General features: G+C 36.1%; 1 protein-coding gene across 1 annotated transcript; it reads left to right on the top strand.

Moving 5' to 3' along the window:
• The first annotated feature begins 139 nt into the window (after positions 1-139).
• On the top strand, positions 140-16,055 carry uacaa (uveal autoantigen with coiled-coil domains and ankyrin repeats a). Its single transcript, XM_059506545.1, has 16 exons — positions 140-473; positions 1,351-1,478; positions 4,721-4,809; positions 5,323-5,387; positions 6,220-6,277; positions 8,047-8,117; positions 8,272-8,378; positions 9,475-9,656; positions 10,230-10,267; positions 10,763-10,843; positions 10,963-10,990; positions 11,123-11,163; positions 13,261-14,454; positions 14,594-14,722; positions 15,775-15,840; positions 15,947-16,055. Exons 1-16 carry the CDS (start codon positions 438-440, stop codon positions 16,016-16,018), a joined length of 2,385 nt encoding a protein of 794 aa, XP_059362528.1. The 5' UTR covers positions 140-437; the 3' UTR covers positions 16,019-16,055.
• The last annotated feature ends 10,060 nt before the right edge of the window (positions 16,056-26,115 follow it).

Raw genomic sequence — 26,115 nt, 5'->3', positions numbered from 1 at the left:
CTTACTTACTTACATGTTTATTTAAATCATATGATGAATTACAAAAGAAGCATATTTCCAACCAATCACTGATGACGCAACTGTGTTTACAAGTTTGCAAACAGGACAAGCTTGCTGACAGTATTACTCGGAAGCTGTATCCAAAACAAACACTCACTGTCGAGCTGGTTTTGAAGGCATGTATCGACTCTGAGGAATCTGTAGCCCGCAAATCATGTGAATCAGCTTTTCTACGGCATGACCTTCATACAGAGAATCCCAGACTCGCCGATTGGCTCATAGTTCCACAGTTTTCCTGACGATTGGTTCATGGGAGTGCGTCAGGTCTCAATAGAGCCTGAACCTTGTAACCGAGGGGGGGAATAAAGTTAGCAGGAAAACTTTGACAAGAGACGCAAATTTGGAGATCTGGACAAGTGCACGGTTACACTGGAACTATGAAAAGTTTCAAACAACGACTTAAGAAAAATGAGGTAAACATTGGATACAAGTTTTACTGTTTCGAAAAGGACTTTGGACCAAGCCCATAATATGTCCTCAATCTCAGCGTGTGTAATAATGGGGCGTTGGATGGTCAGTCTGCGCGTGGTTGTACTGTAAATTGCATATTATCTTGCTGAACACCAGGAATGGATTGTTATGTTTATGTCTATAGTGATAAGGACTCTACTACTCTCCTGACTCGTTTATCGTATCTTCAGATATTACGCAAAAGCTCAGTAGTTGATTTTATCGCTGCATTTCACATATGCTTCTAGTAAAACCCTTTGCGCATGAGTGAGTAAGACAATCAGAGATTGTTTACTGTGCTGTTGCAATGGAATACGACTGTAGAATCATTTCACAAATATTGTTTGTAATGTTATCATATTTCTTTAGGATGTGGTAGACTACGGCTCTTTGAATAACTGTAATAATTTGGCCATATGGAATTGTAACACGGTCATCAGACCTGGAACTACTTCATAGTGCGGTTATTGAAAATAATAGACAGATTAGAACGTCTGACAGCCAATCAAAACCAAGAATTCAGCATCACCTTGGTGTAAACCAGAGCCGTGAATATATACAGCTTTCCAGCTTGCTCAGTATAGTAGCAATGCTAATTTTTTAATTATACACAGCAACATTGTTATTTTAGGAGGAAATATATCATATTGTGGAATTTATGTGGATTAAAATTAATTTTATTATTATTATTTTTTATTAAAACAAATAAAGTGTTTATTAGCAGAGCCAAACATACAATGATTAAACTGATTAGGCTACACTTCCAGTGATGGCTCTGTTGAGCTGCAGTAGAATAGGCTGTGTAATATTGATTATTTTTTATATTTGCCATCGTCTCAGAGCACAGAATGGGGAAAGTATGATGAGCGTCTGATGAAGGCAGCAGAGAATGGAGATATAGAGAAACTCACAGCCACACTCAAGAAAGGAACCAGCCCCACCAAACTAGACCCTGAGGGCCATTCTGCGTAAGTGCCACTTTCAAATGACCATCTCTTACGTGATGCTAAAAATTACTATCCACTGTACAGAGAGCAGTATTTAGTGCTCTTTACTGAGAATAATACCCCACATAAGTATAATCTATATTTTCTACCTGTATGCAGCAAAACTGACTGACATAATATTTTTGCAAAGACAGCTAATTTTAAAGTCAGTCAGCATCCTCTATGGGTCTGTGCACTACCGAGCTCATTCCTGCACTATGTTTTGAAGTGGAAGCGAACCCCTCTGTGAAGGGCTCTAGGATCAAGTGGGCTTGCGATCGTTGATTTGATGTGAATCTCAAAAGCATATCTCTTTCCTCCCTGCTGGGACTCCTGTGCTTACTTCTTTTAAATGCATTTCATCACTCGTCTCTTGCCACAAAAGATAGCTTTTTAATAAAAGTGCAAATGTCCAGTCAGGGAATGAGGGAAGGGATTTCGATAGCACTATTTTTTGTTCCCTCATCCTCCACTGCAGTGCACAATGCCTTGATTGTTGTTGAATTTATTTCCAGTAGCTGCTTCTGAATGAAAAGTAGGGAGTCTGTAGCACTCAAGTTTTGTAGTGTTTTTCTTCTTTTGCATTAGAATTGCCTGGAACATAAGTGTCACATGTACACTAACCCATGTCTTTTACTGCTAAACAAATTCTGAAGCAATTTCACCCTTAATGCTATTTAAATCCCACTTCTGCATTGGTTTAATCTTATATTTTACCCTTAAGGATAAGCTATCCAGAATGCCCTGTTTGCTTTGTGCAGACTTCTGTATTCCTTTATTGTATAATTGACAAAGCTTTCACAATCTGTAATGAGATTTTTCCTCCATGGGCCTGCCACACACTTTTTTTTAAATAATGTAAAAATATGTCATTTTCTGGTCCCCCCCGCCTTGCCTGGCTAAAACCTGTTTAATTACGTAATTTTCACTTGTAAGTCAACCAATTTGAGCATTTCATGTGAATGATTTTGCTTTGCAGCTTGCTATTTTCATGTTCTAAATTATGACTTTATTCTCAGAATATTATAAATTTAATCTCATATTGCAAAGATTTTTTGCTACAACTTTGTTCTGGCAGGTTTGAATTTATTCTCCAAATGTTGCAACTTTAAATCTCAAAATTTCTCAGACTTTTGACTTTATTCAAAAAAAAATTATAACTTTATTGTTGAATTGCTACGAGTTTATTCTCATATTATTGATATTCTCAAAATAATATGACATTAATCCCATAGTCTTATTTTGTAACATTTCTATAGCATAGCAAGATTCTTTCCAGTTCCATCCTCTCTGCTTGCTTCATAGACAGAATAAAATTAGATAAAGAAAAAAAGTTTCTTGCTAACTTCGAAAAACAGTTCCCAATATTAATGGTTGTTGCTTCTTTCATTTGGTTTAGATATTATCTCCTTTTATTTTTTATTTTTCAAAATGAAAGAAAAAGGCAATTACAAGGTTTTAACAAGTGCTTCATTTTTCATACCTGACCAGACAGCATGATATCCCATTTACAATGGAGCCATCTAAGGTGTAAAAGAGGTTCCTAACTGTACATACAGTACAGTTCCATACAGTAAATACATAAATCATAAATGTGTAGCACAGCGGTGCTCTGGTGATAATATGTTTATGGGAGAGAATTTAACATGGTGTGCAGTATTAAATGCAGCCTGTCATTTTCCTATTTTTCTTGTCTTATCTCTTCAGGTCAGCTGTGTTTAAAGGGGTTGTTATGCATTAGGTGTGTCAGGCCTATGACAGGATTTCAGTCATGTCCTGTTTTTGTTAAAGATTTTGTACCTGCTAACGTTTTTCTGTCAAATAGAATATATGTATGTTCTTGCCTTGACCTTTCCAGTAAATATGGAATAAGGAAAGTTTCAAATGTTTTATTTTAGCTCCTGTGCATTTGATTTTCATTCCTTTAAGATTTAATGTTATGCTCCACAGTGTGTCTATACTCATTCCTACATCTGGCTGATCCTTCTTTTGTCCTCTATTTCACTTTTCAGATACCAGCAGTCTTAGTGATTTAATAAACACTGATGCCTCATGCCTATTTTGTATCTAAGCTCAAGGAGTGGCTGCGTCTATTTTCTGTTGAAACAGGCCTAGGCTGCTATGTTACTGCATGTTTCTTTTCATGTTTCTTGGCTCTTAATACATCCTCATATAATAAATCACTGATAAACTCACCTATGTGTTGATAATACTAATTGTCTGAATATATGCACTGATATACATTATTCATGTTGCATTTAAAACCCCTAAACTAAGTTTACTTCGATATATTACAATTAAATCCTAATCTAATCATGACAAACTAAATACCGTTGGTAAGGTCTAAGACTTTTAAATAGATATTTTACCACTGTTTGTTGTTAAGTGTTGTTATGTAGGAGCAGTAATAGCATTATTTATGACAAGAGTGCACTTCAAAACATATACACCAGAACAGGAGCTCTGACCTTTGTCACAAAGAATCTATTCGTTTCCTTTTTTCCCATCTCATGTTTTAGTATTCATCATATATATCATTTGAAAGCTTAAAACCTTAAAATTCATCCTGTGAAATCGGACATTGCATTACCATAGAAATTGTACTTTAATATATTTTAGCGGGCTCCTCCCCCTTAGTGCAGGGTGTCATATTACATAATGTATTATGCTCTTTTTGAATCAAAAGTTTTTAGAATCTTAAAAAAAATCTTTAGAATCTTATTAAGAATCTTAACAAAATACATATCATCGTAAAGTCGCATGTCTCAAGATTCCATAATTGGGGGTTATTTTGTGATAGGAAATGTATAAGAGCTATGAATAATGTATAAAAAAGAAGAAAACACAGAAACAGAATAGCATAGTAACCTACATTTTTTATTTATCAACTTCACATTTGGAACACAACTTATTTACACATATAGCTTTAATTTTATGCCAAATTTGGATTAAAACCTGTTTTGTAAAATTTTTTTTTTTTTACAAAAAATAAAATAAAACGTACAGTACATTTTCTTTCCAGTAATTTTAACCTTCTATAACTTATTTTTTTCCTTTCATTTTTTCACTTCTGCAATAATCTGTTGATTGTCTTCTTTACAAAGAGACCATCCTTAGGTCTGTATTCAGTAAAGAGGTTAAATACATAAAATTAAACTGTTAATGTTATTGATGATAATTATACTTATATGTTTTTATAATTTTAGTTGTATGTTATTTTTAAGGTTTCATGTTGCTGCTAGCAAAGGCCTCTTAAATAGTCTAAATGTTTTCCTGGAGAACGGTGTCAACGTGAAGGCTGTAGATGCTGCCGGTAAGACTTCCTTTCTCTGAATATTTATATAAAAATGTATATTTTTTGAGTAGGTATACGTGTGATATTCTGTGCTAAAATGTCTGAGATCACACTGAAAAATTGGGATTCTAAATCTAATTTAAACTTGGAAATAAACAAGAAGGTTTAGACTGAAAAATATAAAGCGAAGAAAACATTATGGCTTAAAATGAATGAGATTCTGCACTATTTGTAGGTCACTAATCAAATTATTAAATAAGCAAATTTGTGAAATTGATGCTAATTATACAAGTGACCAAATGTTGTTGTTTCCATTGAAGCCCAAGAAGCTCTTTGGATCATTTTCAAATTGTGAGAACATGATCATCAGGCTTTAGACAAACTTGTAGAGTTTATGCAGCTGCTGCTGCCATTACAGCAAAAGAGTGACCAACAAAATTTAGAAAAATAAAGTATTTAATATGTGCATTTCAGACATTTGGACCTAACTGTAAGTTTGTTTGTAAATGTCATTGTTGTTCTTCTTTGCAGGTAAAACAGCTTTGCATCTGGCTGCAGCAGGCGGTCATTCCATGTGTGTGCAAAAGCTACTGCAGGTACAGTCCACTGCTTTCCTCCAATAACAATCACAGGAAGAAAGACTAATGAGAAACCACATTGGAATGTCTCAGTGTTGACATCTAACCAGCCCCTCTAGCGATTGCTCTGCCAAAGACTGCTCAATGCTTTCTTTTCTTCCCCTACCCTCTATAGTTTGTGTTTTATGTTTAAAGCCCTTTTTTATTCGTTTTTTTTCTTTCTCTGGACTTTCTTTTGCTTTTGATCTCCACTTAAAGCTGAGCGCTTATGGCAGGGCTGGAGCAATTTACTTCTCATTTTTGTATCAAAGCAACAGTTCTTTTGCTCACAAACGCACCGTTAAGAATGTGAGGTGTTTTATCTGGTATGAAAAACGTAAATTATTTTTCATAATGCTTTGATGTGAATACAGCAGTAATTAAATGCAAGTGAAAATGAAGGAAATGAATGCAAATGAGTTTCAACGGGCAGTCAATTGCATTAACGTAGCAAAAAAATTAAAATGATAATGATTATTAAAACCATGGACAATGTAAAGTATTAAAAGAAGTAGAAAGGGAAATAAAATGCACCCTAAGCATCAGTGTGAAAATTCCATACAAATGGAATCTGATGACTGAGCCAAATTGCACATTTATATTTGCATGCATGATGAGAGCATGTGCTTTAATATGGCATTTATGCATTTTACATTCTCCTCAGTATCCTAGGTTGTTGAGCAGAGAAATATGTAGCCAAACTTAAGCTGTGACATAAGTCATTTAAGATTTGAAATCACATTTTATATCAATTCAGAATGTATAATATTGCTCAACTGCATGTGTTAAAAATTAATTTCTTTTACAACAGTGTAAATGTCCTGTTGACTGCACAGACCTGCAGGGTCGAACAGCTTTGCATGATGCAGGTATGTGAATTTTTTGCTTTTTAAGATGTGACAAAATTGTATTTTAGTGAAAAATATTAGATCTAGACATTAAAGCGGTCATAATAAAATAGAATTAAATATTTTATTATTTTTCATTTGTTTTATTTATTTTATCATTATTCCACTTAAAATGTTAGTTAAGTTTTCATAATTTATAAAACCACATTTGCATTTGTTTTGCAGACTACAGTGCATCGTTAAAAGTTTCATATTATGCAAACTTTCTCAAAATGAAACATCCTGAAAGTATAAAACAATAACAAACCCTGCTCTTGAACTGTCCTCTCACTCCTGAAGCCTACTGTTGTCTCAAACATTTAGATACACTGTTAACTGTAAATGCTACTGCTTATGTTAGCTTTTAATATACGCGAGTCAATGTTTAACGCTTCTTATAGCTATGTGAAAAATATTTGTCTCTCTATACATATAAAGTGTATAATTGGAATTTGGAACAGTTTATTGGATATAAACAGTTTATAACAGTATATAAAACATGACAAATATGGATTCAGTATTGTATATAAAAACAATGAAGACATAATCTGAAAAACCAAGCCGTGTGCATTATAGGGAATAATATACTGAATATTTTACAGTTGGTTTGTTACTTTTAGATCAAATAGTATTGTTGTTTAATGGATTTATATTATTGCATACATTAAGAGTGGTAAAATTATTATAAAACACACAAAAAAAGCCTTGTGCAATAACAGGGATGTTTTTCTGAACATTTTAGTATTGGTTTTATATTATAATGTCACGTTATTAAATTAAGTAATTTAAATGGTTAATTATTATTTTTTTCCTAGAAATTAAACTTTGTACAATGTAAAGGTAATATATTTATGTCTATCTGAGTTAGTTTGGGCTCAAAACATAACGGCCACAAAGAGTTTAATTGGTAAAAAAAAAAAGTTGTCTAATGAATGCTAAAGGTCAGACTAACTTTGTTGTTTGTGACATGAACCCAGGAAGTAACTCGTTGTAGTCCCTACGAGCCATTTTTATATGCATTAAACTGCCAGAATTTTAAAAGACAATATCTCTGTTTGCATTGAACTTTCAGCATTGTAACTTTGCAGATATTGTTTATGCTCAAACAGCAACATTACAAACTAACTTTAAAAAAAGTGTAATCGCAATCAACTTCCCCTTTAATTAAGATCAAATCCACTATTTAGAAAAGACTTGCATGTGTTCCAAAGCCTTAAAGATGATTGTTTCTTGGCAGCAGATTTGCTGTTTGGTTTGAGAAGATGGCAAAACTATGTATAGTACATGCTCCACTAACAACTGCACAACAGCAACATATTTTAATACCACGCTATAATATTAGATGGCAGATCTTTGGTATGCTAGAATCTAAAATAATTAAATCGATTTGAAATTCTATAGAACATGTATGTACATGTTTTAGGATTCTAAAGCAATAAACTTTTTATGAGCATGGCCCCCTATACTTCTTATAGAAGTGTTTAATTAAATTCAGTGACATGTAAAGTGTTTATCTGCAGATGACAATCCTAAAGAAAAAAACACAAATGAGGCTCTTGACAATGAGTTCTTTCAGTTTCCTTCTTTGCATTTTGGGTGTGTGTCAGATTTATTGTTGTTATTCTTTTGCGCAGATCTTTCATTATAAATTCTTCAGTTACTGCATGGTGATGCATCTAGGACAGATATAGTGTCTAACTGTCAGGTTTGATTGGAAAATTATAATGCCTTGTGTCTTATTGTTTTTTTAGCATATGTAGGCTGCAAAACCGCCATCAAAATGCTCTGTGACAGCGGTGCATCTATTGATGCTGTCGATGCTGTAAGTAAAATAGGTTTTGAAACAGAAATTCATTTCGCACAGTGTGTATGTATAAGAAGCTATGTGAGAAAGGGAGATAGAAGAATTGATTTTGAAATTGAAACCAAAAAGATGTTGCAATGTATGTTGCATTGACTTTTGGTACCTTTTTCAGGATGGTAGATCTCCCTTATTGCTTGCTGCTAAGATGAGCCAACCAGGAGCATGCCAGATGCTTGTGCAATTTGGAGCACGCTCTGTTCTTCGAGATAAGCAAAACAAGTAATTATTTAAAAATGATTAGGTTTTATCTTCTGTATTAATGATGCATAAAAAAACAACTAATCTGTATAACCAAAATACCAGAAGAGGTAGATCACATTTTAAATGCAAATGCATGTTTATATTCAGTTCCAGGCTGTACACTGATGTGAATCAACTTGCAAATTAATATTAAAATGGTGTCTTAGGTCATCCCAGCTGCATTGCGCCAGTGTCCTTAAGAATACCATCTTCATTCCATTGAAGTGGCATAGGGTTTCAATGTAGAAAGCAGCAGTGAAGATTCACCAGATTACCTTTATTTGCTATTCATCAGCATTCAATAAACTAGCAAGTGCAGCAACAATTTTTAGCAATATTTGACATTTAATATTTTGATTTTATATTTTATAACCCTAACCCTAAGGATGCAAGAATTAACTTTACCATTGTTTTGTTTTGTTTAACCTTTACCTAAATGGTGTTACTGGTGAAAAATGCTTGTAAACCTCTCATTACACTATTATCACCAAATAATGGATTCAGTCTTTTTGGCAACTTGTTTTCTTTTCTTGTTTTGTTAGGGCCAAGCGTTTTGAATAATAATACATAAAAACAAATTGTGGGTAAAACTGAAGTCCATAATCTCAATGAAGCGTATACATTCAATAATTTCCAAAAGATCAAATACAAAACCTGGGCTAATTGAATGACAAGCACTTGATATTAAAAACATCTAATCTGATATTTGGTAATGGTATAGCATAATGCGAAATGACAAAACGTTACAAAAAATAGCTTGTACATTTCTCATTTTGCGATTCAAGGCATTAACGATAACAGTAGAAACAGCATTCGATTTATTTAATAAACAATGTAATAATATAGTTTAGAACAGGGTTTGCCAAACTTGTTAGCCCCTTGGTTTAGAACATGAACTGCTTTTGATGTGTCATTTAGATAAAGCTCATGCAAGTAAAGACATTGCAGAAAGAATCAGTTTGATTTGACATTATTATTGCCACACAAACTCATCAATTTTGTTTCTATGTTCCATTTTCCCTGACTTTTTCCTTTATTTGACAGTATGTTCTGTATTTGTGTGTGTTCTGACTAGAACTGCGCTTATCTTAGCTTGTGAGAGCTCTTGTAAAGAAGCAGTGGATATTCTCCTGAAGACTAAGGCAGATGTTTCTGCAGTAGACATTTATGGCCATGATGCTTACCACTACGCCAGACTAAGTCAGAAACAAGACTTGATCACACTTGTACAACATGCCTTGGAAAAAATCACTAAAGGTAACATGTTCCTTGTCAAAAAAAATGTCCCTGTTTTCTAGCAATATTAGTTATTTCACTATGTCATTGTCTGAAGAAGATCATATAATCTTGTGACCAGCAAGGCTGTTTTTTTTCAGAAAGGCAATGCAAATTGGTGGTCTTGTTACCCTTACGTGTAGCAATTACTGAACTTGCTCTTGCAGGCAGCAGGTCAGTTGAGTTTTAAATTTAGACCTGCTGTATCAACCATTTCAGGGTAATGTCATGTCATTTAAGAGAAGTGCCTGATAGATTCAGATCCAGCTGTGCTCACAGAAACTTCTCATATCCTAACACTAAAAGGAAATCATTTTCAAGAGGTGACTAGTCTGTATTTCTTTTCCGAGAACTGTTTTATTTATAGAACGAGACCTTTCTAAGAGAAAGGTTTATTCCAAGCAAATCAGCTGCTTATTGTTAGATGGTCACTAGGGTCCCTGAAAGATGCTCTCAATATCTCAAGATAATTAATGCAACAAATGCTTATCTGAAATGTTGTGCATTACAAACAGTAACATGTTCCAAAAACATTTCTCCCAAATTTGTTTGCAGCTAAAGAAAGTGCCTCTGTTTCACAGAAGATCCAACAGGTAACACTGATATTTAGCTGACTGTATAACGCATTTGCATGCATATTCACAGTCAAGTTCAAGTATTTATAATCCAAGACAGGAGAGACCGTTAACAGCATCCGAAAAGGTCATTGGTTTGCTGCACTCGAACTAACTTCATCTGTTTATTGATCTTACTGCCATCTAGAGTCTTAAACACTAATCCCAGTGGACTTCAATTAGAGCCATCCTAATACCTAGACTTGATAACGATTGGTGCTACTGTCTCCATCTCTGCAATGATGGAAATCAATTTTATAAAATGCAGTGTTCTTCTCCAGCTGTTGATAGAGAGGAAAACTCATTCTCATGTTCATGTGAATAATTCATACATTTGTAAAATGATAGTTTCTTACTACTAACACATAATAGTATTTGAGGTACACGTACTGTTGGGAAAAATAATTTATGATGTTGAATTTAAAATGTATAGATGTTTTTGATTATCATAGTGTTTTTTCTTTCCAAATGCAGGTGAAACCCCCATCCACAGGGATTGGTCGGACCAAATCAGGATCGGTAAAGAATGAGAAACCTTTGTCAGAGCCGCTAACAGTGAGTTTCTTTATTTAAATTAAGGCTATGAGGCAGTCGTTTTCCTCATTACTGTAGCTGATTGTGGTCCTGTGATCAGTTGTGGATGTCATCAGTAAAGGGCTGTGTCTGAATTACAGAGGGAACATGGCAGTCACTTTGCTGAAGGTAACTTGGAACACATGTTTTTATTTTATTTTTATCATGGCAGAACATCAGGATTGATCAGCAGTCAGTCATATCACAAAAGCTTTCAGGCCTGGGCTCTTATGTTTTAAACATGTTTTCTGTTCCCTGAAGGAAAAGGTGCCAAACAAAGTCAGAATCTGGATTGTACACAGGTACCCTGTCTAACCTGACTTGATCTATGTCTGCTATGTTCAGCCAAAAATTTAAATATGATGAAAATGTTCTCTCCCTTAGGCCATCCAAGATGTAGATGAGTTTGTTTCTCCATCTGAAAAGATTTGAAGTAAATAAGCATAATATCACTTGCTCTCCAGTAGGTCCTCTGCAGTGAATGGGTGCAGTTTAAGTTTTTTTATTACAAACATGCAGCTTTTCGCTTCATGTTTACTGATGAACTGGAGATGTGTGGATAATTCTGATGGACCCCCATTCACTGCAAGAGGATCTATTGGTGATCAAGTAATGTAATGCTAAATTTGCATTTACCTTTGATTCACTATTCCTTCAATGTCAGTGGCATTAATATGTGAATTTAATATTTCCTTGATATCTTGCACTAGGGGTGTAACGGTACGTGTATTCGTACCGGAACGTTTCGTTACAGGGCTTTCGGTACGGTGCACGTGTGTACCGAATGACCGAATGCAATATTTTGTTTGCGGAACATAGGTACATTTTCTTGTTTCCAAACGAACATATTAAGTGGCGGAAGTCTCCGCGTTCAGCGCAAATCCCGCCCTGCAGCTGATTCTAAGGCCGGTGACACACTGGCTGCGTGGCGTTTCTGCTGCGTGTCAGTTGCGTGATGGCTGCTTCGCGTTTTCTGTATCTTTACACACCAGAATCGTGCCTGACACGGTGCTGGCGCGCTGCTGCTACTGTAGGTGACATAGAGGGAGGCCGCCGACAGACCAGGATCTTGTCTTCACGACAACAATATCTATAGTCTACTTCATGTTGAGCATAAATATAAAGCCTACTGATAAAGGACACCGTCAACAGTATTGACGGTTAAAATAGACTATGTTTGACAGGTGCAATATGCCAGTGTGTCACCGGCCTAAGGTTTTCAAAAGGCATCACGCGAGTGTGAACATCACTACTACTAGGAAAAAAACGTTTGTAATTCAAACGCAGCTCCCATCGGCATTTAAACAGACCTTTGCTCTTAATTCCGATCGGTCCAACGCAATAACGAAATCTGAGCAGGTCTAAAAACTGAAACTGTTGATGCTGCAACTTTACACTTTGGAAAAGTTATATATATTTTTTAAATATGAGCAGGCCTACAAGCTGGGATTGGTAATGCTGCACTGTAATCATAGTTATTTATTTATATTTTTCATTATATTTTATTATATGATATTGGTTTGAGACTGAGAGTATTTTATTTAGTGGAGAACTTTTCAGCAGTATTTTATTTCTTATTCTTTTTTTATTTTATATATATTTTATTAAAAAATATTTGTAAACAAATTGTAAAAAAAAAAGTTTATAGTAATAAACAACCTGCAGTTTATTGTTTGCATTTCTTTCCCTTACTGTACCGAAATGTTTGCGTACCGTTACACCCCTATCTTGCACAGTTTGTCCTTTTATTAGACAATTAAAATATATTTCATATTAAAAGAATGGTTCACACAAAAATAAAAACTGTCATCATTTACTCACCCTCATGTCATTTCAAACCTGCTTGAGTTGCTTTCTTATGTTGAACATAAAAGAAGATATTTTGAAGAATGCTGGTAATCATACAGTTGCTTCTGAAAGATGACTTCCATTGTATTTCCTTCTCTACTATGGAAGTCAATGGGGACCAACAACTATTTGAGGAACAACAAATTCTTTAAAATATCTTTTGTGTTCAACATAAGAAAGAAACTTATACAAATTTGGAACGACAATAGGGTGAACTAAACAATCAATTAGTATATTTTGTGTGTGAACCAGTAAAAATATAAATGTACTTGTAATACAAAAATTCTACTGTGACTTGTTTTTTAGAAGATGTAATATTCTTCTTCTATATTTGTATACAGTATATTAACAGTAGTAGTAATAATTTAATATAATATAGACTTTTACGCAGTTCACCAACTAATATAGTTAAGTGGTTTTTAAAATGAGAGATTAAAAGGTCATATCCTCACTTGACGTGAGCCATCAAAATAAAAAAAAATACTGCAGTTCAATTAAAACACACAAACAAAGTATTTCCTACTTTATCATTACCTATGTGAATTATTCAGGTCAGGCCCACACAGTCAGCTCCTGTGCCAGTGAGATCTGCTCCAATTGAGTTATTGCCTGGTGAAGTGGAGGCCCTTAAAAGAGAACTAAGAGATTCAAGAAGAAGGCAAGAAGCAGCAGAGGCGGAGGTGCACAGGCTGGACACGGCACTGGCTCTGCATGCTCAGGAGTATGAAGGACTGCGGAGAAGCAGCGAGCAAGCTCTACATGCAGCCCATAACCGGTCATGGGAGCTGGAGGAGGCCCTGGGCGAGGTGCAGCGGAGGATGGCCGGCTCGGAAACCCGAGTGAGACAGATGCAAGCTCATCTAGTGGCTGTCAGGGAGCACTTGGTGGAAGAACTGAGAGTCCAGCTCCAAGAGGTCAAAGGTCAGCGGGAGGCAGCCGTAGCCGAACTAGGGAGGATGCAGAAGGAGCTCAGCCAGAGCAGGAGGGAGGTGGAGCAGCAGAGGGAGAACCAGAGCTCTTTAATGCAGGAACTGAGTCGGATTTCCCATGAGCTTCTCAGCAGGGAAGAGCAAATAAACACACTGAGGACCAGGTTAGCAGAAGTGGAGACACAGCAAGCTGAGATGTTGTGTAAAGAATCTCAAACCCCGTCAGAATGGTGCCCCACACATGAGAAGAGCACCATGACTGACCTCACCACAGAAACCCCTGAACCAACGATAGATCTGGAGAGCTACATTAGCAAGAATGAGCACACAGTCATAACTAGCTCACTGAAAGATGCACTGCAGCAGGCTGAAACCAAAGCTGACGAGTCTCTACAGAAGTACCAGAGGGCCCAGGAGGAGAACCAGAGCCTGCTGAGAGAACTTCATAAACAAAAGACTGAGCTGGACACCATCCAGGAGGCTCTGCAGGCCAGGTTTGTTCCTGTTGCCTTAGTGGAGGAAAAAGAGAAAGAGGTGGAGCGACTCAAACTGGCCCTTGAAGAGATGGAGAAACAACAAAACCAGGCCAATGTGAACATCTCAAACATAAAGGATGAGGGTGTTCAGACAGAAGAACCCAGGCAGCCATTCACAAGTGAAGTACAGCATAACCAAGTACCTTCTTCTACAGTGAGTGACAGACCAGGATGTGAAGTGACTAGAAGTGAAGTGAAAAATGCGCAGCTATCTGAAATAGAAACCAAAAGTAGCACAACTGAAGTCCAGGGGAGCACATTGCAAGATCAAGTTGAAAAGGTGATTATTGCTTGTATATTAGTTATATAATTTTTTCCTGCAGATCCAACCATCCAGAACACTCTGATAACCTTAGGGTTTTGCACAGGGCACATATTTTGTCTTCAGTAAATAGATATACATATGTTCTCTGTCTCAGACATCAGTGGAGCATGAGGGACAGAGGTTGTCTCAGGTCAACATATCAGAACCCATCAGCTCCTGTGGACCATCACAGCCTGACAGCTCCCTCCAGGCTCAGGTCCAAAGCCTGCAACAGCAGCTAGAGGTTAGTTTCTGATTGCTCTATCCTCTAGGGCTATTTCTTTTAGGTTTGGTTTTTGTTGGTACTTTTAGTGCAGATTGGCTCAAAATGAGTAACTGATAAGATTCTTTAGTATATTCATTTTATAAAACTTAAAAAGATAGTCCACCCAAAAATGAAAAGTCTGTCATCATTTACTCATCCTCATGCCATTTCAACAGAAAAGAGGATATTTTGGAGAACGTCTGTAACCAGTTTTGGTTCTCATTGTCTTCCACTGTATTTTTCTTTGTCCATCCAATTGGAAATGAAACTGCTTGTTTTGGTTACCAGCATTCTTCAATATATATAATACAAAATCATAAAACAAAAAGTAAAACATTAAGAAACCCAATAAAATAAAAACACATGATACAGTCCAGCAGTTACAACATATTGTGGAGTTACAAATTACAAATTATCTGGAGTACAAATGTATTTGTAATACTAAGAACAGATTTTGATCAAATTATTATTAGATTATGTTTGGTTTTGATTCTTGGAATATTCTGTTTCTTGTGCTGTCTTTGTGGAGAAGAGAAAGCACAGCATATCCATATTAACCAGATTTAAATTCAATTTGCTAGTAGAGTTTTTGTGCTGTTGCACAGACAGACATCTTTTGTTCAGCTCCATGGGGATGGAAGTATGCTGGCAATATGTTACAGTAGCATGTTTCTTAGCAACAAGGGCACCAGTGGACATGAAACATCCATGGGATGGGTGGCTGGAGAGGTCTTCACCTTGGCAGACTTAGCAGAAGCAATTTTTACAATCCCACGGAGTAACATGAAATTGTCCTGTGGAATTAGAAGAAATCTGCTGTGACTGCGATCAAAAGCATCATTACACGTGATTCACTCTTCAGAGACATCTTAACTTCTCTTAAAATAACTCTCATTTTTCCCCAATGCTTTTATTGTAATCCAACAAAACAGAGAACTTTATGACCTGTATTCTCCATTTCTATATGAGATGTAGGTTTATGCATGGACCTGGTGGGAGATCTAATGTATTCTTTTCTTTTTTATTGCCAGGACTGTGAAACACATTACAGGCATGTGCTTTCAATTTACAGAACACGATTGCTCAGTGCAGCACAGGTAGCATTTTATTTTTGTATGAGGTATATGGTCTTATCTAATGTGCTTTCAAAAGTAGACCCATGGAGATGGTAGCATTTATGTTTCAGAAGCTGTTTTTTTTCAGGGTTACATGGATGAAGAGGCCAAAGTGGCTCTGCTTCAGATTGCCAAGATGAGAGAGGAGCGTGTGTGTTGAGCATTCATTGTGCTGCTGTTGCTGAATGTGTGTGTATACGCTACTGCTAAAAGTGTGGTCTTGTAATCTTTTTTTTTTTTTTTATTGTCTTCTAAAGAAGTAATTCTCTCCAAGTCTGCCTTTATTTGATAAAAATACAGTAGAAACAGCAATATAGTGAAATTATATGTCAATTTAAAATATTTTTTATTTTTCTGTAATGCAAGTGCTGAATTTTGAGTAGCCAATACTCCAGTATTCAGTGTCATGTAATCCTTCAGAAATCATTCTAAAATGCTAATTTGGTTCTCAAGAAACATTTCTTATCAATGTTAAGAACATGTGCTGCTTAATATTTTTGTGTAAACTAATTTTTTTCAGTTCAAAGTTCAAAACTTATTAGTAATTAATTCTTTAACAGAAAACAAATCTAATTTGGTGTAATTTGTTTTATGTTCCCCTTTTATTATGAAATGTCTTCTGCAAGTTAACCATGATCCTTTGTAACTAATTTAATCAACAAATAAACTATAAATCATATTTTGGTGAAATTGTGACTGTTTTGAGACGAGGTATAATGAGGATAAAAACTGCTGCATTTACGATACCAGAGACAATTTATAAGATGATAACCGCCAACAAATAAGGTTTGTGTGCAAATTCACATGTTTTCCTGGTGATGGCGCGCTCGTGCTGTTATGTAAACAAACAGGCGTCAGAATAAAATGCAAGATTGTCATTACTTCAAGTCAATTAACAAATGTAGGTTTGTTTTTCTAAAAGCTATCGAATCTATTTAGGAGACTTACATCACTCAAATCATATGGGATTACTTTTATGGCACTTCATGTGGTGCTTGACAAATGTAATTACCATTCTCTCAGCCATTCTTATCTTTCCCGGGCAAAAGAGGGGTGAGTGACAGAATAATTTTTATTCTGAGCCAGCTTCTGCTGTCAAAATTGCTCTTGCGAAACATTGTCAAGGTTTTGGATATAACTTTCTTTTGGGATATTGTACGTGCCACTTATTTTAAATGAATAAAAAAAATAGAAAATACAACAATGCATGCTTACTGACAAAGGTCCGTTCAGAGTTCATAGATTTCATTAGGTATTATTTAAGAGTTACCCGTTGTTTTTCAGTATTGTTTTATCACTATATACATTGGTTGTTGCCCTCTTGATATAGAAATGAACAACTTCACCTTAAAGGTATAGTTCACCCAACAATGAACATCATTTATTCGAGTCTTTATTTAATCTTTTATCAAAATTACTCGATTAATAAAAAACGCTCATGCAATTTGCCTTGAGACCCTTCTGATCCAGTTCCTGTGAGTCGCAGCTCTAATTACTGTCCGTTTCATCAGACCGTGTACAAAGCCGTGTTCTTTAAAGTGAAGGGATCAGACTGCCTCTTGTGTTCTGTACTAATTTACACGGTTGGTTTTGATGGAAAATGGTAGGGGATTTGTGTTCTCTAGGGTAAATATTTTGCTGTGAAAATGAGTGTTGGATGGTAAGTAGTCATCTCTGATGTCCTAAATACTTTACTGGTGTTTTGTATTAATTAGGCAAAATAATCGACATCTGTAAATTGGAAGACGCTGTTTATGTACTTAATGAAATCTGTCCCTTGGTCTTGGCAAGAAAAAGTTGTGCATTTTTTTTTTCCATTAAGAGGCCTGACAATAAACCCCAATACACAGACTGCACAAACACTCAGCATATGGTTTTGATTTCAGCACTCAACCAAAAAAAAAGAGAGAGAGATTTGTTGTTAAACACTGACCTCAACACAACCATCCATCAAGATTTTTATTTGTGCTAATACGATTTATTGTCTACACTGAGGTTTGGCTGAGGCTCACGCTTGCACAGACCTGTTTTTTCTTCTCTTCTACGATGAACTGACTGTGGTCATTGTGGTTTCATTCAGTTTCTTGGCTGTTCATGTTGTAACCGTAGTTTATCAAAGCTCATGACACTGAGAAGAGCTTTTTGGCACTGCGTTAAAGTTTATTCCACTGAAGTCTTAAGATTTTGCACAGGAAAGAAACATAATACCCTATTAACTTTAAAGGAACCCTGACCCTCCACAAATACAACCTAAACCCCCACTATTCTCATCAATTTGTTCACTTGAGACCCACTTCCCTCCCTAGGTAATATTGGCTCATATTTAATAGGGGAGCGAACCACAACATCGGTTTCATGTTTAGTTCTTTGTGGTCTGATCTGTATAAGCTGTACTCAGTAATTACGGTGAATACTTTTCAATGCCTGGAAATTTTCCTTTAATCAGATTTCCAAAGCACTAACCAGAACCAGATGCCCACTTGGTTTGTCTCATATTACTGTGTGCTTAGAGATCACAGCGTGGTGATCGCTTTTAACAGCCCGCTAACATATACTGACTGCTGACGGTCCCACCTCTTCCCCTGAGGGGGCGTGACCTCTGGAAGTGATGCTGCTTTTACTCATGCTCCTGCACTGGTCAGATCCATTTGAAAAACACATAGGAGCCTGATAAGAATGCTCTAAATAAGAAATTTAGAAAAAAATTTTGCATCTTAGTTCTTCATATAAAAAACGTATCTTTGTAAAACTTATATAAATAACTGAATATATATTTTATGTGTAGTATATTTATACTAAATATACTGTTTATGTATAGTATATGTAGTATAAATAAATATTTAGTTATTTATATAAAACGTATATATTATTTATTTAAGAAGTATGCATCATTGTTGTATTTGATGTTAATTTAAATGTATTAGTTTATGTATTAAAATTAAATTGAAAATCTATTACAGTAATTTGTTAATGAAAACCTAATGGGGATCAACATTGAGAATACTGGAAATTACAAAAAACAAATATAAAGTAATAAAGTAAATAAAAAAAATAAATCAAAAGTAATTTATGTAGTACGTAATTTTATGTTCATATATATACAGTACAGACCAAAAGTTTGGACACACCTTCTCATTCAAAGAGTTTTCTTTATTTTCATGACTTTGAAAATTGTAGAGTCACACTGAAGGCATCAAGGGCTATTTGACCAAGAAGGAGAGTGATGGGGTGCTGCGCCAGATGACCTGGCCTCCACAGTCACTGGACCTGAACCCAATCGAGATGGTTTAGGGGTGAGCTGGACCGCAGACAGAAGGCAAAAGGGCCAACAAGTGCTAAGCATCTCTCGGGGAACTCCTTCAAGACTGTTGGAAGACCATTTCAGGTGACTACCTCTTGAAGCTCATCAAGAGAATGCCAAGAGTGTGCAAAGCAGTAATCAAAGCAAAAGGTGGCTACTTTGAAGAACCTAGAATATGACATATTTTCAGTTGTTTCACACTTTTTTGTTATGTATATAATTCCATATATAATTCAACATGTGTTAATTCATAGTTTTGAAAATAAAGAAAACTCTTTGAATGAGAAGGTGTGTCCAAACTTTTGGTCTGTACTATATATATTATATACGAAGAGTTTGTTTGTAAAAACAGATAACTCTTTTTTTTTTTTATTACTTTTTTTATAACCTAATCTAAACAAACCAGTTATCTGTTTTTGCACTTCATATATATATATATATATATATATATATATATATATATATATATATATATATATATATATATATATATATATATATATATATATATATATATAAACTTAGCTCAGAATTTGTAATTTATACAGTATGTACTGTAGGGATTGTTTTATTATGACCCTTTTCATATAATGTCCAGGAAAGCAGCATCAGAGAAAACCATTTCATTCTTTAAACTGTCTGTATTGGGGATCGTGTTTCACAGTGGTATCACATCTCTTGGTAAGATTCTTCAGTCATGGTGTCATTATGTCTGTCTCTGATCATGCCATCCGTGTTAAAATTAGTCCTGCTTTGGCCATTCAAGTGCTTCTTAGAGCTTTGTGTCATCTGAGTTGAGGGTTGCGTCACTGTTTTTCCCCCTCATTAAGCTACGGTTAACCACCAATGGATCAAGGCCCTGTTCTCATTTTCTCCGCTTCTGTCCCTGCCCAGCACAAATTACACATGCCTGGAGGAGAAGACATCCCACATTCACACGTCTCACAGGGCGCTGACATTCCCTATCTGTTACAGCACCACTGTAATGGGAGAAGAGAGTTAGAGAGCTCTTCACCCCAAACCCTCACATTAGTGTGTGAAACACTGGAACGACGCAACCACAGGGCATATGGGATGTATTTATAGCATCGCTGGCTTATATACTCCGCTGACAGAAATGTTGGCGATATATTCCAGTCCTGATTATGTGAGATGAAGTTGTTTTTATCCCGTCAGGCTGTTGTCAGGTTCTGCTGTAATACTTTTACAGCAGGGTTTCTGTATCAGACTCTCCCCCACATCTCTCTCAATACATAAACCACATAATGAGGCAATCATCTGTCAAATCCTCAGAGATCTTGTTAGAAACTGTCAAAAGGAAGAGATCTTTTTTACAGTTTTGGATAAGAAAATGCCTTCTAAATGCCTAGAATTTTCTTGCTGTTAGTGAATTTATATTAGCTGTGAAACCATCTATATATGCTAGTGTTTGCCAAAAGTTGACAATAATTGTTTAGCAAATCTTTCTTTTTTAGGACATTCTTGATGACACATCTTGGACTTAAGGATATATTCAAATGTTTGTCCATTAATAATGACACTCTAGAATAAGTTATTTCCTTTTTCCCAAATAGCAATTGGAAAATTATGGAATAATAATAATAATAATAATAAAAGAACTGAACCGCAGAACATAACTTTTTATTGTCAAGTGTTTTCAAGGAGTGTAAATTTACTATTAAATGCTCAGTTATTGTTGAGCACTGACATTTCATAAAAATATATTTTACCCTGCAAATAACAATTATATTGTGTCTCTACAAGTTTAACTCCTAAAAAAGAATGACATGTTAGATGACCTCATAGAAAAGGTCTCAAGTCAGTGTTTGCTCTCATTTTAGTCAGGATGGTAATTTAACTCTAACCAACATGATGTATTTTGCTGTCGCCTCACAGACCCAACTTAACAAAACACATGCATGGGCATTACTACATTATTCAGGAAGCTGAAACCTTATCCAGTTTCCTGTGACATGGGGTGGTGACCTAGTGGTTGAAGACTAGGGCTCCACAGACGGAGGTTCAATTCCCGGAGGTGCTTTAGAAATTGGAGAGTGAGTGAGATCACAGTCCTGTCTTCGTGTCATTGTGCAGTTCCCTCACATTCTAAATAATGCTGCTGATGATGTAATTTGGTAATGAAGAAAATTAGAAAAATGCAACATTTCTAACATGCATACATTTTTGGATATTTGTGTATATAAATACTGTAAATGAGTATGTGTGTGGGTGAGTGGTTCATTGCTGTGTTTATGTCTGCATGACTGATCATTTGTTTTGGAAAATACTTTTGCCGCAGAAAGGGGCTGTGGTCTCCACCATCAATTACAACTTAAAAGATCAAACCACTCTCCTCCGGAGGGAGAAATCTGCAAAATATAAACAGGCTGTTAAATGGAGAACTACATCTGTGTTCATTTCTTTCAGCCAAAGATGGCCACATTTGGTAATCCGTACTGAAAATGTTTTCAAATAGCTTTTTTCAGAGTGAAAAAAGACTTTTTAAGCTGTCACTCCTTTCCTATGGGAGTGCTGCAGTGGAAGAGTGTTGAGATGTGGACGTCCAGAGATTCCCTATATACTCACTGGCTCCCACCCGTCTTGCATCACATCCTTAAAGGACTGTAGACATGCTTTGAGAGGCATCTATGGTTTTAATGGAAGCCATGCTCTTTAGAAAGTTATAAACACTGTTTTTGAGATTGAAAGGGCTGCTGTAGGTATTTTTATGGAGCAACATTGTCTTCATTACTTATGTTGTTTTAGAGACAGGAAACTACTAGCCCTTTGAAGGCATTAATATGTGAGATGGATTTGTATGTCACTTAAGTAGCAATAGATCAAGGAGCAATTATGAGATACATGTCAGTCTACGCCTGAGACGTCAGAGTTGTTAAGCAGTCTATGCTGTGATTTGGAGATTCGTAGTTTGCGTAGCATAGCACTTCAAAGTAAACCCTAACAGAACACTTTTTATCACATGCTGATGTGTAACACTGAATGGATGACATTGATAATGGCATTAAAGAACAGGCTGTATGAAAGGTGTTTTAATGAAGACTGGGACTAAAAATAATCTAGCTCACCTCTTTAGGAGCATGAAGAATTGGGCCTTTTGAAGTACATGGGGGTGTGTAAAAGCTGGGCGGTTCTGAGTGTTTGAAGAGGAAAAATATGCTTGACAGTGCTCTCTCTCTCTCTCTTTGTCTTTCGCTCCTCATTAGTCTGCATACAGGGTAAAAACAGCCTTTAATGTCACCTTTACAAGCGGTCTCGTCTGCCCCTTTCATCTCGGATCCTCTACAAGTTTTCATCACTCTGATCCTCCTGTGAACCTGAAACTTTGATTGAGCCTTTGTGCTACAAATTTGTCTGTGAATTGAAATGCAGATTCCCTGATGAGTGACTTTAGGGGTGAAAAAGAAATTTGCTTGAGAAGGTGATTATCCACCTGTAAAACACAAGGAAAAAATTGCCGTAAAAACAGGTTGCTTGTGAATTCATGTAGTTTGCGTTTAGTTTGTGATTGCATGTGCAGGTGAGAATGAATTTGCTTCATTCCAAAAACTGATATAAAAGACTGTAAGAGAAGAGAAGATGAAAATTGCAAAGTTAAAAAAAATAATGACTACTAAGGGTACTTTAGACCTGTTGCCTCACCTTCTATATCTCTATCTATCCATCCATCCATCCATCCATCCATCCATCCATCCATCTATCCATCTATCCATCTATCTATCTATCTATCTATCTATCTATCTATCTATCTATCTATCTATCTATATAATATCTATAATTTAAATATATTAATATATATTAAAATATTTTGTTGAGGTGAGTTGAAGAGCCTAAATCTAGCATTTAATTTTGGTAACACTTATTGAATTAGGTATAATCCACTAGCAATACACTTTTTTTTACGTCATTTATTAATTTTGATTGCTGCCTTTATAATTACACTAATATATACTATAATATTTTCATTATCCTTGTTAATTAATGTCTAATTTATACAACTTGTTAATATTAAAATGTATGGTATATGGTAAATAATAATTATAATTTATAAAATAATAACAATTATGTGTTCCATATATAAATATTCCAGCACTAGCTTTCCCTATTTGAACTATCTAGTTTAGACAAAATGTAGATTTATTTTTATCTGCTGTACTTTTTTTCTCCCGCAGAGAGCAGACTTGTATTGCAGTGAGACATGTTTTTTTCAGCGAGAATATTCTATCAACCCAGCAGATGGCAGCATCAAAAGCTGCAGCACTTGTGTTGCTGCTTTAAACAAAGGCTGATGAATTTGCTGGTGCTTTAAAGGAGGAATGGATTAAGGTAAGTGTGTCAGTGTAACATTAGTCATTGGCTACAAGGTAAATGAGAGACAATTAAACAAAACATTTGTTTAAACAGTAAAAGTGTTCAGGCTGATAACACTGAGAAATCTCCAAACATGTTATACATATGCATATCATTACTACCTAGATATTACATAAAGTAATGTATTATTGCCCAAACTAGATCATTGGTTATGGCCTGATTGTTGTTGCTTATGTACCGGTTAGTTTGCAGTGCGTGTGGGGATAGCTGAGGTGCAGTGGAGAGTGGAGACGGAGTCAGTACTGTGACCCCCCTGTAAACCACAGACCTCAGCATTGTAGGTTTGCACATTGACAGGCTCCACTCCCTGTGGGTTTGGCTGGAGGTGGCCTGGAACTGACCCACAGCCTGTGGGCGCTCAGGGGAGGCAGGGTTAGTACTTTGGCTAAGTGTAATGTGGATAACAGTGTGTGAGTTAGCAAAGCTGACGTTTCTTTCTCACAGATTTCCTCTCACAGAGGTTACAGCTGGGATCTACTGAATATTTTTTAAGCGTAAGAACCAATGAATAAGTATGTGGTTTGGGAGGAAGGGCAAACATCTGCAAGACTCTCCAAATACACTAAAGAGCATTGAATTAAATGTGTTTTTAGCCTAGCCCATTATATATATATATATATATATATATATATATATATATATATATATATATATATATACCTCAACATTCCTTTCTCAGAGTTTTACAGATAGTGGATGTCTTTAAAAGCTGTTGCTGTAGAGTTGAAGTAGGGTAAGGATTTATCGAACAGTTTAGCTCTGGACAGGAGGTATGTTAGCAGGAGAGCAGTAATCCAGAATATGCCCTCCCCTGCGGATCACCAGAGGAGCACGTTGGAAAATCACTGATGTCTTTACAAATATTTACTCTTGCCCCGCAACATCTGCTGAATTTATTGTTGTAAAATCCCCCCACCATTAAGCGCTGGATTGGAGTGTCCAGATGTTCCTAATAACGGCTGCTAGCTTAGCCATGCTGGAGAAATAGAGGTGCCCTTGAGCAAGAATGAACTATTGTTGGGCTCAGCCCATCCCTGCCCAGCTGGATTAGAGGGAGCACAAGCAGTGCAAGGGCCGTTTATTAAATGCGATCTGTTGTGGTCAGGCTTAAGGTGGGCATGGATCACTGGTATGTGGCTGTTTTTGTCTAGGAGCACTTCTGCCCTCTGCACCACAGCGCTTATGTGTGATCTGAATGAAACCGCTGGTATTTGGGTAGAGGGCATTAATGATTTATTCGGCATCTGTTAGCCAAGAACGTTTTGAATAATAATAAGTCCCCCCAAGATGTTTAATCATCTGATACCTTTGGACTGGAACACAGAGTCTGCCTGCCTGCCTGCCTGCAAAGTTTGTTTTATCTGTCTCTCCTCAGCTCGCCGGATAGATATGCCTCTTTGGGCTTCTGCTGATCGTGGGCCTGCTATGGGACTTCTTTGGTGAACACAAAGCCATTAGTTCTGCTCTATGTACAGGGGCTACAGAAAGTTTTTAAACTTATTCTTAAAAATTTATATTAATTTCATTACACATAACAAATTATACTAAGTGACTTTTTTTTCCCTTTACCAATAGTAAAATACAGAAAAATATAATGAATAGTGACTGAATAATGAATATCTGCATATATATATATAATAATGAATATCTGCATATATATATATATATATATATATATGCAGATATTCATTATTCAGTCACTATTCATTATATTTTTCTGTATTTTACTATTGGTAAAGGGAAAAAAAAGTCACTTAGTATAATTTGTTATGTGTAATGAAATTAATATAAATTTTTAAGAATAAGTTTAAAAACTTTCTGTAGCCCCTGTACATAGAGCAGAACTAATGGCTTTGTGTTCACCAAAGAAGTCCCATAGCAGGCCCACGATCAGCAGAAGCCCAAAGAGGCATATCTATCCGGCGAGCTGAGGAGAGACAGATAAAACAAACTTTGCAGGCAGGCAGTACTATTGGTACTTCCCTACACTTTATTTTATAATTTATCACAATTTATAACAGCGTTGTTTGGGGCCACTGTATATGGCCCTGTTCTTCTCATCCAATGCTGGAAGCAGTGATCTACAATTTACACAGAAAATAGTTTTGGCTTATTACTGTATGTATACAGAGTTTCTATAACCGCATACATCTCTAACTTTCTTCACATGTGTGTGCCCATATGTTTAGGTATTTGCGTATACATCCTAGCGAGCACATATGACAAGCGTTTTCCTTGTAACTTGGAACAGACTTGTCAAGGGGGATCTAGCACCCGTTAGTGAGAGGAGAAGGATGGATGGGGCAGGGGGTGCAGTAAATTATTTGTGCTGGCAGATGTTCACAGACCCAAATATGCGTGTTTGTGGACCTGGCAGCTCTCGCCTTCCTCCAAACTTGCTGCTTTTTCATGATGCATGCGGGAGCAGTTGTTATTCTGGCGGCGTTACAGAGTGCATTAATCTGAACTGTCATCACCTCCGACCGCTTTTGGTGGAAATTATATCACCCCTTTATTAAGGGAACTCCAGTGAAACATTACCAATGGCGGTAAGGTCAGCATTCTTG

This window comes from Carassius carassius, chromosome 23 (assembly GCF_963082965.1).
Source record: "Carassius carassius chromosome 23, fCarCar2.1, whole genome shotgun sequence".
Classification (NCBI taxonomy): domain Eukaryota; kingdom Metazoa; phylum Chordata; class Actinopteri; order Cypriniformes; family Cyprinidae; genus Carassius; species Carassius carassius.
Note: the sequence above shows the minus strand (reverse complement) of the source record. Positions and strands in the feature narration are given on the sequence as shown.

Coding starts and splice junctions, on each gene's coding strand:
- uacaa (XM_059506545.1), top strand. CDS start 438: ATGAAAAGTTTCAAACAACGACTTAAGAAAAATGAG. Junction 10,268..10,762: donor TTTCACAGAAGATCCAACAG/GTAACACTGATA, acceptor TTCCAAATGCAG/GTGAAACCCCCATCCACAGG. Junction 10,844..10,962: donor CTTTGTCAGAGCCGCTAACA/GTGAGTTTCTTT, acceptor TCTGAATTACAG/AGGGAACATGGCAGTCACTT.